Raw genomic sequence first — 18,721 nt, forward strand, 5'->3', positions numbered from 1 at the left:
ACAATCAAGCTTCTGCTCTGAATGTGCATCCTCACTCATCTCCAGGTGGCCAACGTGGAGCTGTATTACAAGGCAATCCAATTCTATTTGGAATTTAAACCTCTCTTGCTCAATGACCTGCTGATGGTGTTGTCCCCTCGGCTTGACCACACTCGTGCTGTCACCTTCTTTACAAAGGTAATTTTCCTACTAACTAGATCAAAGAAAAAATTGTAATTGGAAAAGCAGTTAGCTGTAGTAACATTTTAAAATACTTGGGTACCTCAGTGCCTCACAGGGAAGATGCTAGGAGACCTCTACTTAAATTTATTTACTTGATTCCTTGAAGGTTAAACAGCTACCGCTGGTGAAGCCTTACTTGCGCTCTGTTCAAAATCACAACAACAAATCGGTGAACGAGTCCCTGAACAACCTCTTCATTATTGAAGAAGACTACCAGGTACGTCCCTCCTTGAAAAGGTCATATCTGGAACGGGTATTGACTTGTGTGTTGTACACGCTTCATGATAGAAGCAGCTATTCCTGAATTTCAAAGGTCTGTTCAAGCTGGCTTCCGCGTCAGTATTAACCTGATATTCTGCATCTTTGTGGATGTGTTTGTACATCTGAGGTGTGAATAACTTTTTTTTCCTACTTAACTCAGGCACTTAGGACATCTATAGATGCTTATGACAACTTTGACAACATTTCTCTTGCTCAACGTTTGGAGAAACATGAACTAATAGAGTTCCGAAGAATCGCTGCGTATCTCTTCAAAGGAAACAATCGCTGGAAACAGAGCGTAGAACTCTGTAAGAAAGACAGATTGTATAAGGTAAGACCACTCTGGATCTGGTTTAATGTACTTGGCTGCTTTGGAGACCTGTGACTGTGTAGTAAAGCTGCATCTTTTTGGATACCACCAAGTGGTGCCTGTTGCTAACCTGGCAAATCTTGTTCAGAGTGATGGCAGATGGCCAGATTTTGTGGAAACAAGTCATAGAAGGCCTATTCTCTGCTCATGTCAGTAACAGATTGCAGCTGATTTCAATACCACATCCATGTCAGTGATCGTACTATGGCACCTGAGGCTAAACAGACCCTCTCCTCTCGTAGGATGCCATGCAGTATGCTTCCGAATCCAAAGATACTGAGTTGGCAGAAGAGTTGTTGCAGTGGTTCTTGCAGGAGAACAAGAGAGAATGCTTTGGTGCTTGTCTCTTCACCTGCTACGATCTCCTGAGGCCGGACGTTGTCTTGGAAACAGCGTGGAGGCACAACATCATGGACTTTGCCATGCCGTACTTCATTCAGGTCATGAAGGAATACTTGACCAAGGTAAGAGCAGGTGCTTCTCCAGCACTCAAAGGCTTGTCAGTCACTGTGGTGTATGCCTCGAGACTGTCTGCTTGCTACTAACATCGATATGGGCTTTGTCAAATGTCTGTCTGTCCATGTCCACACTTATTTTTCAGTCCATCTGGGGAGAGACTTCGCCCTCTAAGAGACTGAAACACTTGCAGACTCCACCCTATCTACCAATTTCAGAACCTACATCAGTAGTATTTGCCTGACCATGGGTAGTGTCTTAAAGTAGGTCCAGAATTCAGGCTTTTCATATGTCCTGTCAGTCAGGAATCCTCGCTGGGATCAAGCTCTAACTAAATTCTAGACTGTATACTAAAAAAGCTTTATAGCTAGATCTTGAGTTAACTTGGTCCGCTGTACATTTAACCTAAAATGTGGCTCTGATACTTAATGGCACTAATTATGACTCAGCTTTTATTTGAATGACTTAGGGAAGGTGCTCGGTAATGCTCTGACAGACTTGAACTAGATTTGAGTTAAATCCCAATTGTCACTAGCAAGATTTGCCCAATTTAAGCTTTTTAGAGTATCTTCCAGTAAATTGGTGTAAATTCCTTCATGATTAAAGTTTCCTTGTGTGAGAAGCGAAAGCCAAGCTCAGTGCTTGAGCCAATGAAGACCAAAGTTCCTGCTTGTCTAGAAGGTTTGCCTGGCTGTCACTCCAAAGGCAGGACTAGTCTGTAGTCCTAGAGCAATTTGCTGTCCTTAAATGTTGTATTTTGGGGGGGGTGGGGAGCTCTCTAAGCAGTAACATTGCTTCTCAGATAGGCCTGATGAACCAAACTCATATTTGGCCTCTGAGCACAGTAGCCTTTAAAGGTTAAAATTTTATGATCTGCTAAAGGATTAGGATATAACCGTAGTGTAGCTGATGAAGTAAGATCTAGCAACAAGCAGAGCTGCCTTTCTAAAGCAGATACTTCTGGTGTATCTTTGTTTTTTACTCGCCTGTGCCTTAATTATTTCTTCCCTGACGCTTTTGTTTCTACCTTTTATATGCTAAATATGGAATTTGATTTTTCTAAGCTGCACCTTCTGAATTCCTTTGCAGGTTGATGCAATAAAGGAAAAGGTGAAAGTTGATTCTTGTTTTCCATCTTTAAATCTGGAGGACTAAGTCTAAGGATTCTGCATGAGTTTTTTTTCTTTCCTATGTTTACTACACTGCTGCTACTGCTTTTTCCCCCAACAAAATATCACTAAAGCATATGCAAATTGTGTAACTCTACAAGTAGCTAGTGCTGTAGGACAACAGTAGATTCATTTGCTACTAATAAGCTAATAGATCCTCAGGAAGGGCATACAGGTTATCAGTTGGATCACAGTCAACCTGGTATCAAAATGATGTACAAGTGCCACTATTTGATGGCCAATCTGACTGGAAGAAACTCTGCCAATAAGAAATAACTCAGTCTTGGACCACTCTCCGAACCGTAAATCAATATGTCACTTGCTAGTTTAAGGACTGTGATCCAGTTTCTGATCTCTTGACCGTTACTAATGTGTGCTGACCGTAGGCAGAGTAGACAGTAGCTGCTTCCAAAGGGACTCTTCCTCGTCCAGGTGTCCATTTCTTATGGTGTTAGTTGACTCCTTATGGTGCTCTAGTTCACATAGCAACTTAACTTCAGCTATTAGACAAAGTCTGTGGTTTTCTTCCCTGTAGTAAATTTCCTGTAGTTGCACAAAAAAAGAGAGACTGCCTTCCAAGCTCTTCAGCTTCACTAAAGTTCTCTTGCTACCTCATTTAAAAAGAAGAAAGGTAATGTTTATTGCTTTTCTGAGGCTACTCTGAGGCTTGCCTTTTGCTATGCAGTTTTGCCCTTCTGAAGGGCAATCTCGAAGGTTTCTGTCCATCTGCTTCTGTACAAACACCACTCCGATTGTCCTTAGATCAGAGGTTGACCCTAGTGTGAGTTTTCCATTAATATGGTTGAGCAAAGGGTGAAAAAACTGACAAACGACTTGAAGATGGACTAAACGCAAACTGCTTCTTGGTGACAAGATGCGTGTAATTAATTACACCACTGGAACTCAAGGCTAACCTGACTGAACTGTGTAGCGTAAGGTCCTTCAGCAGCTAGTAAGTGAGGCAGTAAGAAAGCGTGTGTGTGAAAAAAGGTAATTGAACTGCAGTGTTTGCATAAACTACGCATGTGTAGCAGTCATTGCAATTACATCCCACTACTCCTTAAGCTCCAAGGCATTGCTGTGGGCTGCGTGTGGTTTTTTGGGGGGAGCCTGTATGGCAGTCATCTTCAGACCTCACTCTTGCTTCAGTACTTTTGCCTCTTTTTCATGCACACATAACACGATAACATCGAATGCATGTTACTTTTCCTCTGCAGCTTATTGCAGTCCCTGTGGAAAAGCCTTTAAAACAATCTTGCTACAAGTGTGTAGGATACTGAACCCGGTGATGCTCAAGCAAGTGGTGTAAGAACCATCCTGCAGGCTGGTGTCAAACTCATGCTTTTTCTTGTAAATATTTGTTGAGCTCTGAGGGGAGGCATCAAAACTGGGTCCAAAATGCATTACATGTCCTGGGCTGGACGCTTCCCAACCGTGCGTAAGCCAAACGCCTCTGCTTAGTAGCAAACCTCACATTCTCCTTGGATTTGTTATCTCCAAACGTGTGCTTCTGTGTTCAGTGTGGTGTTATTTGAGTTAAAAACAGCACAGTTCTCAGCACGATGTCTCGGAGCATTGGCATACGCTCCTATGCACTTTGACAGCAGCAAGGCAGATACTGGGGTCAGGCAACAAAAAGGGCTCGCCAGGAAAGCCCAGTCAATGAGTGAACTCATAGAGCTCAGGTCTTAATGCCGCTTTCTGGATTTATGCCTCTAATTGAGGTTACAAATTAACAGGTTTATGGAACACGTGTTATAATTCACAACTAAAGGGATAATAGCTGTTAAAGCTGCCTGCAAATATTTGCTCATGTAGTGCAGTTAAGCTGAAAACCGTTCAACTCCTGGATGTTGGTGTAGCTGAATAAGTAATGCTGACCCTGTGTCAGTACAGGAAACCTGATTTCAACTCCTTTATTAAGGACACAAATGAAATGAAAGACTGATCTGGTTTGTGGGTTGTCTTATTGTCTGAAAAAGTAATTGGCATGATTGTTTCTGACTTTATTCTAAATCTTATCTCCCAGGTAAAATACCAATACCTAATTGTTGTGGTTTTAGTTTCAGGGCCTGCCTTAGACTGTAGTAATGCTGAGCTTCCTTGGATCTGTTTTAGCAACAAGCAATATTTCACTGCAGAATAAGTTTTCTCTCTTGCCTTTCTGTAGGGGTGGGCTCACAGCACAAGTGCACTCACGGCAGCAGAGTGAAGCTGGCTAGTCTTGTCTTGTTACTGTGTGTTAATTAAGCTTGACCAAGTTGAGTATTTGTGGGTTTAGGCTGACTGCCACACAGTTCTAGAGTGGAAAAAGCAAGTCTTATACACATGCATTCTCTGCATTTGAACTTAAATTGCATGAGTGAATGGGTTTGGAAAGTGAAATCTTGAGGCTCAAGTGACATGTCGGATGCTCTTGCAGTCTGCTGTATACAAATCCCAACTCCAGATTACTTTGCCTCAATGTTCTATTCAGGGAAACACCTCCAGGTCTGGGCATTATCTCAGCAATTGCTCCAACACCAAAGGTCTCCAATTGACATTGTGCTAAAATCCAAGTTTTCGCCCTAAGGCTGTTGCTCTGGAGCAGCGGTGACTGAGCTTACTGATGTCAAAGTAGCTCTAGTCCAGTATTTCCTACCAAGCGTCAGCCTGGAGTGAGCTCTCAAAGAAGTTTCACAAATCCCTCCATTAGGAGTTTTTTCAGGAAATGGACAATCTTGACTGCACCAGTACCAACATTGCTACTTGAATTGATCTTAACTTGTAAATGGTCTCCTTTTCTTGATGGGTGTTAACCTACCACTAAGGCTTTTCCACTTCTCTGCCATGAATAAACACTTCTTTTAGAGGAGTTTTTTAACTGTTGGTCTCAATTCCAGGTGGATAAACTGGATGCATCAGAGTCTTTGAGAAAGGAAGAGGAGCAAGCTACGGAAACACAACCTATCGTTTATGGTAATGCTTTAGTTCATGTGTTGTCAGTTCCACATTTTGCTTTTAAACCAACACTTCTCTGGTCACGGGTTTTCCTAAGGAAGTCCTTGGAAATGGGAACGTTCTTCATGTGAAATCAAAGTCTTACGGGAGCGTGTTCCAAAATAGTAGATAAGAGTACCGCTCTAGTGCTGCTGTAGGATTTAAGATTGAGCTTGAACTAGGGGGTTATTGTTAACCACACAACTGTCTCTGGAGAAGTGCAGGAATTCTGCTGAGCAGCAGAACTCTCGGTACCGAGGAATAAAGGTGGAACGGTTCTGTCTTCCAGGTCAGCCCCAGCTGATGTTGACAGCGGGACCCAGTGTGGCAGTTCCCCCACAAGCACCTTTTGGTTACGGCTACACCGCACCTCCCTACGGGCAACCGCAGCCGGGCTTTGGGTACAGCATGTAGGATGCAGCACAAGTCAGTTTGGAGCTAGCGTATTTTCTTACTGAAACTCCACCGTCCCTCCCCGCTTTAACTCATAACAGGGAAAAGCAAGAGTTCTGCCTCGTGTTCTTGTAACCTTTATTTCATGAAGGACTGTTTTTTCTAGCGCAAACTATTTGAATCACTTATGTTAAATCTTTTTCACATTCCATGTCATTTAGACTTTACTTTAAAAGGGGAATAGTTTAAACAACCTTGTTCAAGTGGGCTTTTGCAGGACTGCTTATTACCATTAAGTCTATTGTGAAGATTCTGATTTGCACTCTATAGTGTTAAACTCTAATATTGAATCTTAATTTCATTGTATGTGAGCAGCTTACAGTATGTACTGTCTATTCTAAATGCATTTAAGTCTCACTGTATATTCGGAGAAAGCTAAAGCGAAGATACTTGTATTTGACCTTGCGAGACTGCTGACAAGAGACAACACTAATCAGCCTATCCCACCCTGGTTGGATTGCATAGCTCTAAAAGAAGTTAAAACGCGTACAGACAACCTTGCCTGACTTAAAATGAGTACAAGTTTTTTTTTCTTAACCTATGCAGGTTTTTCCAGTTATGCATATAGAAAATGCTAGTGTCTTTTTGCTCACTCCATATGTAACAGATGACCTTCTGTTGTGCTGTATCCTGTGCTTTTGTGGGACATTCCATTCAGGAACAGAGCACCATGATTCCAATCTGTGTATTTACTAACCCTGCCCTGAGGTTTGTGTATGTTGGATATTGTGGTGTTTTAGATCACTGTTTTGAGTGTACAGAAGAGAGAATTCAAGCATATTGCTGTTCAGTTTTGTTTGTGCAATTTGAAATTACTCAATTTAAAAAATAAATTACTGGACTGTGGACATGCTGCATAGTGGTAGCTTCACTTTACTGTCTTCACAAAGGACCTTTCCACTTGAACCAAGTATTACAGTGCTCGTAGTTATGGGGTGTGCAAGTGTGTGTATGTTCAAGGGTATGAGGGGCCATTAGGAGAGCAGCAGAGACCATGAACTAGCGGTGTCTTGCACTGAGGGGGCAATACAAGAAAACACGGAATGCTTTTTCTATAGAAAGATTATGCCAGAGAGAAGAAAATAGCACTTTTCGATAGTTGGCTGCATTGTGGTCAACTACAGCATATTTGCCCAGAGGATACATTAGGATTGTGGTAGGGTGTGTCAGTTAAATCGAGATCATGTTCTAGGTATGTAAGTTGCCTTAAATATATTTAGCTTCAAATAAAATTGACTTAAATGTTTCTCTATGAATACTGTCATATGTGAGTGCAGTGGCTGCAGAAGCTTTTGTCCCCAGATGAGGAGCTGTCCTGGTGCTGGGTGAGGCTGAATCCCCTCCCTGCTCACTCTGTGCTGCAGGTTCTGTGTGTCAGGGGGGGGCAAAGGCAGCTGGGGGCTTAACCTACTGTGGGCTGTATGTCTTTGATCAAAAATGTGTTTAGCAGAAGTCTGCAGTGACTCGTGTTGACCTTTGGAAACTCTTATGCCTAAATAAGAGGTGCAGTATAAAAACTTCCCTGCGTTACACTTCTTGCATTTCAACCCATCTGCCTCTGTAAATCTGACTGAGACAAATCCTTCTGTTCTCTCTTTTACAACATATTTCAGAGATGCTTGATTAGAAGATGTGGCTGAGGGGCTGTAAAAGAAATGCACTCAACAGCAGAGTTGTCACAAAACAGCTTTGTTGTAAAACTGACTTGTACAAGTTACAAGTGCAGGGGGGTTCCTCTGAGTGTTGGAGGTGCAGGGGTAGAAATTACTCAAGCCAAGATCAGCGTGCTCTGAATGTCCAGAAACATCCGCAACAGAGCGCTTCCTTAAACCCTGGTAATCCCAAGTAAACCAGGATTTAAGTTAGTCCCTGTATAACAAGCTGTTTGTGTGTAGGGTAACTCTACCTCAGCTAAACTGGGCACGGAACTCCTTGCAGCTCCCTGCAGGCACCGCGGCTGCACGGATTCATCCAGAAAGGAGCACAACTTACAGCTTCTCCCCAGAACTGGTTACAGGTTTAAGGTCTGGGCTGCAAAGCCTGTTCAACCAGTTCCAAGCTATTGCATCAGTTACTCTGTTAGAAACTGTGCAGGAAATGGGCTACAGCTACACCCAGCTGTTTGGGGCAATTTTTAACTGAATTAAATAACTGAAATTAAAGAACTTAGCCCTTAACCAAACCAACCAACCTCCTGTAAGGCAGAAGGTGAAACAATCACTTTTAATTCACTTAAACTTTGCTAATGCTTCTATTTAGCCAGTAAACCAAACTGAGGATTTCACATTATCAGTGGCACAAGTCTTGAATATACCGGGTTCCTTGTTATGGAGTGTAAAATTCTGCTAGTTTTACTTTCCTCAACCCCACTGATCCTTGTGTTTTCTTTCTCACTTCAGAACGTGATACAGAAGCAAGACAAAGTCATGACCTGCAAATTAAAATCTCTTACAAAAACTGGTTGCTTTATTTATACTGAGAGAACATAAGAAACCACCCCCCCCCCGAACTTGGGATTTCACACACTAACGCATTCAGATTTCTTTGGTCCCCAGTTTAGAAGAGTTTTAGATGACCAGAAACTTGATCTATGACATCAGCTGGTCCCGGTCCAATTCCAAGCACTGTCCTGGAGCCCGGCGCTATCTGGGTCCGACCTGCGTCTTGTATCAAGCTCACGGTCAGTCCGAGTTGTTTCGCGTCAGCCAGGAGCTGGATCAGAGTCTCTTCATCGGGCGCTTTGAGCACCACTTTGGGCTGCCCGCAGTACTCCCACTGCTTCAGCAGCTCGGGGTTTCTCCTTTGGACTTGCTTGTAGGCGGAAACGGCCGCGTGGGAACACTGCGCGGCCACTTTCCCCTTGCCCATCTTCAGGTCGTTGCGGACGATCAGCACCATCTTGAACTCGCCGGACTCGCCCATGACGTTGGCGTCGCTGCCCAGGCTGTTCGCAGGAGCCGCTCCGGCTCTGGGCGCCCGCAGGAGCCGCCCGCGGAGGCCCCAGCCCAGGCAGATGCCGCAGGCGACTCCGGCGACGACGCTGAGTAGCCCGGGCTGGGCGAGAGAATCCATGATGGGTTTGGCTGTGAAAGAGAGGAAAATAAACAGCATTTACTCGAGTGTTTTTCAGCTTGTCAGAATCATAGTGTTCTGAGTCGGGAGGGACCCACTAGGATCATTGAGTCCAATCCTGTCCCTGCACAGGACACCCCACAGGTCACACCGTGTGTCTGAGGGTGTAAATCAGAGTGTAAAACAGTATTTGTTTGGGTTTTTTTTAATCCCATCTTTATGCACTGGGAGGGGTGTTCGGAGCCGCCTTCCTTAGAGTGTCTCCCGCTCTCCCGGTGCAGCTTTTCTGATGGGAAACACGGCAAACCCCCCGGTGACGGGTCCCTTCCACCCCCAGCCGCTCCGTGATTCTGTGATGGCGCCAGCTCAGGGGGCAGAACCACGAAAAAACCCGCACACCGCGTTAAAGTTACACGTGCGAATGGTGAGAGAAACGGTGAGGATTGCACAGTGAATGCCTAAAACCCGCCTTAGAGCTGCTGCCCGGGAGCTGCCGCAGCGCTCGGGGGAGCGACAGGCGGCCCCGCCGCGGCCCCGCAAACCGGCAGCCCCGGGGGAGCGGCTGCACCGGGCGGGAGGGGCCCGGAGGAGACCGAACTGAGCCGGACCGGACCGGACCGGACCGGACCGGACCGGACCGGGCACCGCCACTCGCCCCGCCCCGCTCACCTCCACGCGCCACCAGCCGCCCCGTCGCCGCCCGGAAGTGACGCCACCAGCGCGCGGGAGGGCGGGGCGGGCCGGGCCGGGCCGCGCGAGAAGTGACGCGCGCCGGTGGGCGGGAAGGGGCGGGCTCGGCCTGTCCCTCACTTCCGGGTTGGCCCGGGCCCAGCAGGAGTTACCGGCGCCGAGCGGGTGAGTGAGAAGCGGCGGGCGGGGGCTCGGCGGCCGCGGGGCCTTCGGGGGGTGAGGGGGCCCGCGCCCCCGTCCCCTCAGCCGCACCTGCCGGGTTTCCTCCGTTCTGCCCCCTCAGCAGCGGGCTCGGGGCCGCTCTCCTCACACCGCCCCGGGGTTGCCCCCATTCCCCGCGGCTCTCTGAGGGAGCGCGGCCGAACCGGGTGTGGGGTTTGGGGGCGGCCGGGGAGGCTGTGGAGGGATCCGCCAGCGGGCGGGGCCGTCCCGGGGCGCCGTGACCCAGCGGCGGTGCCGTGCGAACCGGGGGCCGGGAGGGTGACGGGAGAGGCCCGGCCGGGGGAGCGGCGGGCGGGGGACCGGCGGGTGAACGTTGTGAGGGGGGAAGGAGCCGGCCCAGGCCGCTGCTGGTTCATCCCCGTCCCGCCGGGACCTGCTCAGCCCCGAGCGCGTCATGTCACACCGGGCGGAAGCCGGGAGCGGGGTGAGTGTCCCCGCGTTGGCCCCAGGGACGGTGTCTGATGACACAGGGAGAAATTCATCCTTCCAGCTGCGGAGACGCGGACACTGATGGGCATTGTCAGCTTCTTCAGGAGAAATAGCTTGTGCTTTCCCAGCTGCAGCCTCGTTCCGCTCTGTGCCTTGTACGGACTTGGGTGGCCGGGCCCAAATCTGTGGAGACTCTTAATGTTTCGTATCTGTTGACTGAAGCAAAGCAGCTCCATGTGTTTGCGTTTTAGTTCTCTGGCTGATGTCATCTAGTGATGACAGAAGGTAATAAAGCGGTAAGATCCCTGTCTTGCTCCAGTTTTGCCTCTTGGATGTTCTGCAGGTCACGTAGGTGACCTGAGGGAAGGGGTCATAAGTTTGTCTCATAGTGGCCATTTATATATAAAGTGCTGTGAATCTGGGTTATCCATGTTCAGCTGCACGTATGAAACTTCTTTGGGGTTCTCTCCTGTCCTTGTTCTCTCTGCTGCGTGACGTGGTGCTTTACCAACAAGTGGGTATCCTGCTTTAGTTAATGTTAATAGTATGGGTTGAGCACTGTGAGGTGGAGAGAGTGCAATATTATACCTTTACACCTTGAAGCACACAAGCTTTGTTTGAGCAGCGGCTTTGGTACTGTTTTACTATTATAATTACTGATCTTCTAAGGTGGTTCCACCCCAGTTCCTGTCAGATAGGTCTGTTGGGAGTTTTTGTACTTCATACAATCTGATAGCATATATATGCTCTTCTTAAAGCCTTAATTTGACTATTGAAATGGGCTTTGTTATGTCAGCCATGGTTCCTTTCAATCCATTATTCCTGCAGCATGGGATGGACTTTTCTTTATTCCTTGTTGGTCATAAGTGGCAGCTGTAACGATGGCTTCATCTCGTGTTTTCAGATGGGAGTTTGAAAATACGTGTTGTGCAATGGGAGGTGAGCATTCCTCCTTAATTTGGGCTGAGCTCCTTGTCCTACTTAACAGCTGAAATCAATGGTTCCTGTAATTTCTGTGGGAAAGGATGGGAGGAGATGTAGTAGCCTTTAAGTGGGTAGTAGCAATGAGGAAGGTGAGTGTACCAGAAGCAAACCTCCTAGCTGGAACGTCTATGATCTTTCTACCTTAAACCTTTTTTCCTGTGGTTGTCTTTGAACATCTTTTGAATGACATAACTGTTTCTGACTCCAGCTTGTGAATACCTCTCCTTAGAATGTTCTGTCTAATTAGTGCATATTTTGAGATCTCATTTCTTAACAAGCTTTGCTCTTAGAACAAAACAAAAAACTACTACTCCTGATGTACAGTAGGAGCAGGCCAATATTTTTGATAAAATGATGATGGGAAATATTACCTACAGGTTAGAACTTTAACTTCTGTTGCTTGTGAAGCAGCGTGAGTTGGATGGACTTTGCTCCTCCATGCGGACAAAGGGCAGGGCCTTGAAGCTGTTGCAACACTGAGCCGCTTGGATTCCTGCAGCAGGTGGGATCCCCAGTCGTGGGGCAGCACCTTGTGGCGCCGCACAGACCAGGTGGCCCCATTAGATGTTATTAGTGAGGCAGGAGGTTGTTCGGTGTATTTCAAACCTGTTAAAAGAAGGTTCTTCTCTCTTGCAAGGCTCAGAATTAGCCTCTGATTCAGCTTGTCTGGGCAGTGTGTTCTCAGTGAAGGGCCAAGGCTGGCAGAGTGTAGCCTGAATTGATTGGAGACTGTTAATGTCTGAAAAGCAGAATTTGTCGTCTCAGGAGCACGTTTCAGCTACTGTTTTCTATGGGGTTCATTCGGTACTTCTGTTCATTCCCCGTCATCTCTGCAGGAGGAGCACTCTGGATGTAATGGCTGGGCAGGTTCAAGCATCTTGTGGGGAAACTGTCACCCAGCACCTACAAGACAGGCTAAAGGCAAAGCTCCTGCAGATCTGCTGCAGGAGTCAGAGCTGCCGATTCCTGAGGCTGCATTCATACTCTTCTTTTTCTAACTCTTCATTCTTTCCTAGTCAAATTTTAACACGCCTTTTATTGCAGGAGGTGTTAACATCTTGTGATAATTCCTGTGACCTTTCTTTCCTCAGCGCCCTTTGGCAGCGTGGCAGAGCTTGGCTGCTGCTTCTGAAGGGAGAAGGCAGGCTGAGGGCGGCGAGACAAACCTCTCGGCAGATTTTGTGTGTGGATTTCTGTGTAGCCCTCTGGAACTGTGGATGTGAAAGCTGCTGTATCTATTTAGTCAGCTGAATATTAATTGTGGTCTTTTTTTTACGGTGCTGTGTGGCCCCTCTCTCCAAAGTCTTTCTGCTTGTATCAGTCTTTCCAAGTTACCTGGTTTGGTGAAAGGGCTGCTTGACCACACACGCGTGCCCTCGCCAAGAGGTGCGTTGTTGTGGCACTGATCAGGGCTGTGCTTGTCACCGAATCCCTGTTTGGGAGAGGGCATGAATACCGTGTGTGACAGTGCTGTCTCGTTCAGTCTGGATAGAGCTGAGCTGGGGAACTGCAGTCAGTGTGGCAGCACAGCAGTCACGCTAAGGAGGTCTGTGATCTCCTCGGGTCCCCCTCTCAGCAACGTGTTTCACCCTCTCTGGTAACCCTGAAGCGGTTTTCTCCGCAGCTGGTTGAGCGTCGTCCCGTGAGCAGCAGGGCAGCTTCGTTCTGTGATCTGCTGCCTCCTGCCAGCGTGAGGAGCACACAACTGACCCACGATCCGCAGCGTAGCGTGAGATGCTGCACCGATAATGTTCGCCTTCCCAGTTATTTCCGTTTCCTTTATCTTATTTTACTTTTTTAAGCTTCAGCGAGAGACCACTGCAAAGACCCGAATGCCCAGAATTTTCTTTCCTACCATCTTCCATAGCTTTTCATCTATATTTTGTGTAACGACTCTATTAATATTATTATAGCACCTGATTCTACTGCTGGATCTACACAGTCAAAAATCAATATTCATGTTTCTCCTGAGAAAATCCGCTAGGGAGAACAGTTTAATATACATGGCCTTAACAACAGAGACACAACTCTTAGTAACCTCAAAAGAAAACACACGGCATCCCTGAAACTCGTATTACAACAATATTAAATAATTATTTCCTAAACGATGTTCCAAAGTCTTTTTTGAAAAATGGAAATTTTAACTCTAAATTGTAAGATGACTTTTTTGAAACAGTATTTGGCTAGGAATTGGAAAATAGGTCTGGTGCACAGAGGCATAACCCACAAAATGGAAACCTGTGGTCTTTAACTGGATTACTTTTCCTTGGAGGGATTAAGCTATTTTAGTTAGAGAAACATTTTTAGTATGGGAATAAATGCACTCATATCAAAGTAACCCATTATAGCTAAATCTGTGGAGATTTTGAACGTCTTTCAAATGTGTCCTAATTTATTTTAATTGAACACTTCCCACGAGTGTTAAAGGGCTGGAAAAGATCAAGCGGTTACTTTTTCTATTTTCTGTCGTCTTTAGGAAAGTTATTAACCTTCAAGTTAGGGACTGTGTCAGTTCGGTGTCACATGATGAACAGTATTATCTTACTCTGTAGGGACAGAAGGTTTGGAGGAGCAGTCGCTTTGGTCTTGAATGTCTGCAGCGCAGAGGACGTAGTTGCCTGTTCCGCTGGCTTCAAAGACAGAAGTAGTGAAGAGTGACGTAGTTGTACGGAGCGGAAAGGGTACGTAACGTTTCATTTCCAGACTGATCTCATCCTTTACCTAAATGTGCTCACGTGCAGCCAGGCTTTGACTTTTGAGCGAAAGCGCTCTCCAAACTGTTACTTTGCCAAAAAACTATTAACTTATTCCCTGTGTAAATTGTTGCTGATGTAGAGCGTTTGACGACTGAAACAAAACTGTATTACAGGTGTGCAACACTGTCGGCTTTAGTGCAATTACTTATTCACCTGTTAAAGTCTGGTTTTTAATATTTTGTTTTCTTTATTGTGACTGAAGAACAATGATATAGATGAAGGAGTGGTCGGCAGAAAAGTTGAGGAGCAAGAAGCAGCAGGATACTGGCAGGATTGGAGCATTTGCCTTAAAATACAAGAAATGACAAAAGACTGAAAACGGTGTGTTGCTCAGGTGGCTGGGAGAAAACATCAGCAAAATGGTCTAAGTTATAGATCTGGTTCTAGCAGCTTGTGACAAGTAACTTCGATGGAGATGAGAGTCAGGGTTCTGAGGCCTCTTGAAGTAAAAGTGATAAGAGTTAGTGACTCTAACAATGTCTGGGAAAGCAGTGATATCATTAACACAGTGTAAGAGCTTCCTTGTTGTAGCACATTGCAAAGGAGCCCTCAAAGAATGCTGAGTACAGAACGTGAGGCCCCATTCTGCTCCTCCAAGCGAGGTGCGAGCACCCAACTGCCTTGTCTCAAACCGCTTCTTTTTACATAAGCGCTCCCAACCCTCGGATGCTTCAGCAGCCTCTGGGGAGCTGCAGAAAGAAGAGACTTCTGTCCTTTTCTCTGATTACGGAGTGCGGAGATTGCAGTGCCTGATTTTGTTATGTCCTCGTTCTCTAAAAGCTTGTTATGCTTTGTGTCACTTAGGCTGTCAAGTGCCAGTCACAGTTACCATAAGCCCATTTTGTTGACCAATTTACATTTTGACTAGCAATAATTGTCTTTTTATGTTTAATGTTATGGATGGCACTAAAGCTGAATATAAAGCTGAATAGTGTATTGTGGGCTATTTGTTCAGCCCTACAAAGAAGTTCTTGTGTGAGTCCAGCTCTAACTCATGATCTAAGCAACTCTGATACAAAAACTGTTCAAAGTTGTTTTTCTCACTCTTTTAAATAGTTTATTTTTATGTTTTCTGGTAACTACTCCATGTACTAGGAAAAATTATTTTTAGATACCGACTCTGTCTTTCTCAGCATTCATAAGTGAAGTTCTGTTGAGCAGGTGGAATTTAATTTCCCGTCATGGTGTAGACTTGAGGATGTGGACTCATTAAATGAAGGATAACTACATTTTGGGCCAGACTCCCACTCCAATTAATCTCCATGGGGAGACACTAGTGCAGGACTAGTGATTCTAATAGGCGTCAAACAGAGAAACGGATCAGAGAGCTGAGCTTTCAGGATGCACGTCCTCTAGTTCATTACGCTAAGATACTTTAAGTATAATTAGACTTTGTTAAACCAAGGAGTTTTTTTCTGAAACCAGTAAGGGTTTGGTTTCTGAATTGCAGCCCATTTGGACTTGCTATGTCATGGCTATCAAATCTAGTCAACTGTATTCTTAAATACAAGTTTTTTGAGCTTTTCTGCAGCAAGGTTGAACTTTAAGACCTTCTTAAAAGTGATTTGCCCTACAGAAGTGTGCAAGGGGATTATTTATCTGCTTTGCTCTGAGTGTTGACTTCTGTGCTTGAGGTAGCATTACACAAAGCTAATCCCAGATTAGTGCCTTTCCAAGCAGCCAGGGTAAAACTGACTCTTGGCTGAGCTCGTGAAACCTTTAATATGTCTGTAGTGATGCACCTGAGCTCCCCAGAGACTGATAATTTTTATGTGCCGGTAAGACGTTTAATGGATTGCAGTGGAATTCAGATAATGGAGAAGGAGTCTTGTGCGCAGCCTTGACTTTTAGCATCAAACACAGAGAGCAGTTTATATCGCACAGTAAATTAACTTTCTTGAAATGTAATTAAGCTGAGAGCAGAGACTAAACCAATTGAGACCTCAGTTTTGAAGGCTGGATTTGCACAAGGAAAAAAGATGAATTTCAAAGTGAGGAACGTGTGGCTTCCACTTAAGTTTTTTTGTTTGTGTTTATGTAAATGTTTGTTATATTTAAGCCAACACAATGTGACTGAAGTTCCCTAGAGCAGAACATTTTTTTAGTGTGGCTGGGTCCGGAACGGCTCTGACAGCTTTTGCTTCCTAAGCAGTTCTCTGTGAACATCAGACTTTCTAAGTGTGGGTGCCCAATTTAAACGTTGCTCCCTGCAATTTGAACTTTTTGCGTGTAACCTGTTTATGATACACACGTGTGTGTGGTTCACGTTTGTCTGGCCGTTCAGACCAAACCCTCCCTGGCGAGCGGCTGCAGGGCGATGCTGTGGAGCTCAGCCCTCTGTCCTTGCCTGACTGTGGAACCCTGCAGCATTTTTCAGAAGCGAACTTTTGCAAGGCTGTTCCGTTAATTTTCGCGGCAGTTTTGCGTGCTCTGAGGCCCAAGTTGCAATGAATAAAAACTGTAACGTGCAAGAGATGAGTTTCTGCTATCTTGCTTAACTAGATGGGTTTCTATTTCTGCCCATTTCAGGAAGGAGGTGTTGGAGGAAGGGCTCCTTCCCGAGACCTCGATGCTTTCAACTATTGGGTTTTAAATAAAACCACTTTAATAATCACATTCTAGCTGTCTGTTTTACAAGTCACGCACAAGGATTGTACCTGTTTAGAACGTCTAAAACTGACCTGTGAAACCGCCGTCATATTAACCAAATGCAATATGTAAAATCTTTTAAGATTTTATTGCAAAAATTGACAAGATTATTGCAGTCTGAATCAAAGGGCTGATCTCACTCCTGTTTACCAAACCTGAGTTGCTGTTGGCTCTCAAGCCTAACATAAATCGAAGGAGAAGTAGGTTTCTTTTCTGTAAAACTTTAATTTCCTCCACTAGACAGTTTTATATAACCTGTCATTTTAATATATTTACTACTTTCCAACAAAAGCAGTATATCCAAAACTGTAAATCATGTTTGCTTACGGGGAGAAATGTGATGCAAATAAGATGCTTTAGCTTTGTGGGACAATTTTTCCAAAATAAAATTCCAGGAACTGTCTTAAGATTGACGAGAGGATTTTTGCAGCGAGGAGCCTGACTGGCTGTTTCCTTGGGTTTGATTGTGTAAGAACTGTCAGCTTTTCAGTTTTTTTTCCCTTTTTCTAGGAAAAAAAGAAAGAAGCTTTTGCAACATTCTGATTTATGCCGGCCTCCAATTATTGCACTATTTACTCTCCTGGATAAAGAAAACCATAGCTGTTCGTTTGCACTTTTTAAGGTTGATCTCACTAGTGAGAGGCTTCTGAGGTCTGTTTGCATAGTAACTACCTGGGAGCTTCGTGCCAGGACTCAGTTGCTTTCTAATATGAGAATCAAATATTAAGCACCTCTCTCAGGATTGAACTGAGGTTTGTATGAAGCTCTGCTGCTTCTGGAGCCCAAACAGTGGGCTGAGTAGCAGAAGGGATTGTTCAATGAGCTTTTGTTCTGTTGTTAGAAGTGAGGGAGTTTTGTCATTGAAGCGAAAAATTTAGATTTCCGTAGGTGGGAATGTTTTAATCGTTGTCATTGTGGGAGTTGAGTCACTTTATATTTTTTAATGGTGTAATGCAGGATAACTGTGATTTGAATTTGGAGAAGTGCTAGATGTTTGCCTGTATCCTTTGACTATGGAGTAAATGGAGTCTTCATAACCAGAAACTGAGACGTGATGTTTTTTGTTCTGCTATTAGATCCCCATACGTGACTGATCTATGAAATGGCAGAGAATGGAACAGATTGTGACCAGAGACGCACAGGAATGATCAAAGAACAGCACAATGGAAACTTTACAGGTAGGTAGGAAATGAGTTAATGTTCTCAGCTGGTCAGCTTGGTGTGTAAACCCGCAGCACGACACTCCAGGGGAATTTATCTTGGTGCACGTAATGCCCAGATAATGCAAAGAGCCTCAACGCCTGAATCAATCTTGGAAACCTCAGTCATCTCTAAACCTGAAATCTGGAGGATTTATGTATTGTAAAGACACAGAATAGCTTTATGCTGTGTATTTTCATTCCGATTTCTCTTACGCTCTTTTCTCCCTCAGAGTTGTTATTCTGTAGTTGTGTGTGAGAGCCCCTGGGTACCTCCAGGGGCTGCAACGGGACTGAGCTGAAAAACTAAATGATGTTGGCAAATATGTGGCTGTGGAGATCAGGCTGTACAGCCCCACCCTTTGGCACTGAAAAGTTAGGACTTGGTCATAAAAATCTGTTTTAGTCTGGGAGAAATCCAGTTTTTAGTCTCCCAATTCCGAGCTTTTCTGTTGACATTTAGCTCTGCTATCAGTTTCAACAATAAATAGCTAACAAAATAGTTAACTGCTTCATCTCCTGCCTTGCCTCTGTTTTTCCTACTGGTACGTCTGAAGTAGGCTTGAGTTAATGTTTAGGGCTCGTGAAAAATAACCTGAGAACATTTCGTGAAGAGCCTTGTGTCACTGAATTATCTGTGCTGTGCAGTATAGCACAGAAATGATAATCATTTCAGTTCGTTTCCTGTCGTCTTTGAATGTGCCAGTTCCATATTTAATTAGGTTTTGTAACCAAGTGATTTCTCAAGTTGTGTGCGGTCTTACACCATTGTCTTTTATGACCTTTAGTAAAAACAAAGTCAAAAAAACA

At 45.0% G+C, this 18,721-nt stretch overlaps 3 protein-coding genes across 6 annotated transcripts in view; 2 read left to right on the plus strand and 1 right to left on the minus strand.

The window, feature by feature from the left end:
• Positions 1 to 6,758, plus strand: part of CLTC (clathrin heavy chain) — a 30,386-nt gene extending 23,628 nt beyond the window's left edge. Inside the window, exons 27-32 of the mRNA XM_082068704.1 lie at positions 46 to 177; positions 329 to 439; positions 644 to 814; positions 1,096 to 1,317; positions 5,361 to 5,436; positions 5,747 to 6,758. Coding sequence (XP_081924830.1) covers positions 46 to 177; positions 329 to 439; positions 644 to 814; positions 1,096 to 1,317; positions 5,361 to 5,436; positions 5,747 to 5,871 — 837 coding nt within the window. The 3' untranslated portion in view covers positions 5,872 to 6,758. The remainder of the gene's footprint in view (positions 1 to 45; positions 178 to 328; positions 440 to 643; positions 815 to 1,095; positions 1,318 to 5,360; positions 5,437 to 5,746) is intronic.
• Positions 6,759 to 8,354: 1,596 nt separating this feature from the next.
• Positions 8,355 to 9,703, minus strand: PTRH2 (peptidyl-tRNA hydrolase 2). Its single transcript, XM_082068705.1, has 2 exons — positions 9,652 to 9,703; positions 8,355 to 8,993 (listed from the first exon to the last, which is right to left on the minus strand). The coding sequence occupies exon 2, from the start codon at positions 8,980 to 8,982 to the stop codon at positions 8,467 to 8,469; it is 516 nt and encodes a 171-aa protein (XP_081924831.1). The 5' UTR covers positions 8,983 to 8,993; positions 9,652 to 9,703; the 3' UTR covers positions 8,355 to 8,466.
• Positions 9,704 to 9,750: 47 nt separating this feature from the next.
• Positions 9,751 to 18,721, plus strand: part of VMP1 (vacuole membrane protein 1) — a 58,143-nt gene continuing 49,172 nt past the window's right edge. The window contains exons 1-4 of one of the 4 annotated variants that reach the window (XM_082068660.1): positions 9,751 to 9,837; positions 13,860 to 13,988; positions 14,266 to 14,384; positions 17,789 to 17,890. In XM_082068660.1, coding sequence (XP_081924786.1) covers positions 17,815 to 17,890 — 76 coding nt within the window. In that variant the 5' untranslated portion in view covers positions 9,751 to 9,837; positions 13,860 to 13,988; positions 14,266 to 14,384; positions 17,789 to 17,814. Of the gene's footprint in view, positions 9,838 to 10,299; positions 10,319 to 13,859; positions 13,989 to 14,265; positions 14,385 to 17,788; positions 17,891 to 18,721 lie in introns of those variants that run through there. The other 3 variants (XM_082068658.1, XM_082068659.1, XM_082068661.1) reach the window with 3 other exon arrangements.

Source organism: Streptopelia decaocto, assembly GCF_964273445.1.
Source record: "Streptopelia decaocto genome assembly, chromosome: 18".
Classification (NCBI taxonomy): Eukaryota; Metazoa; Chordata; class Aves; order Columbiformes; family Columbidae; genus Streptopelia; species Streptopelia decaocto.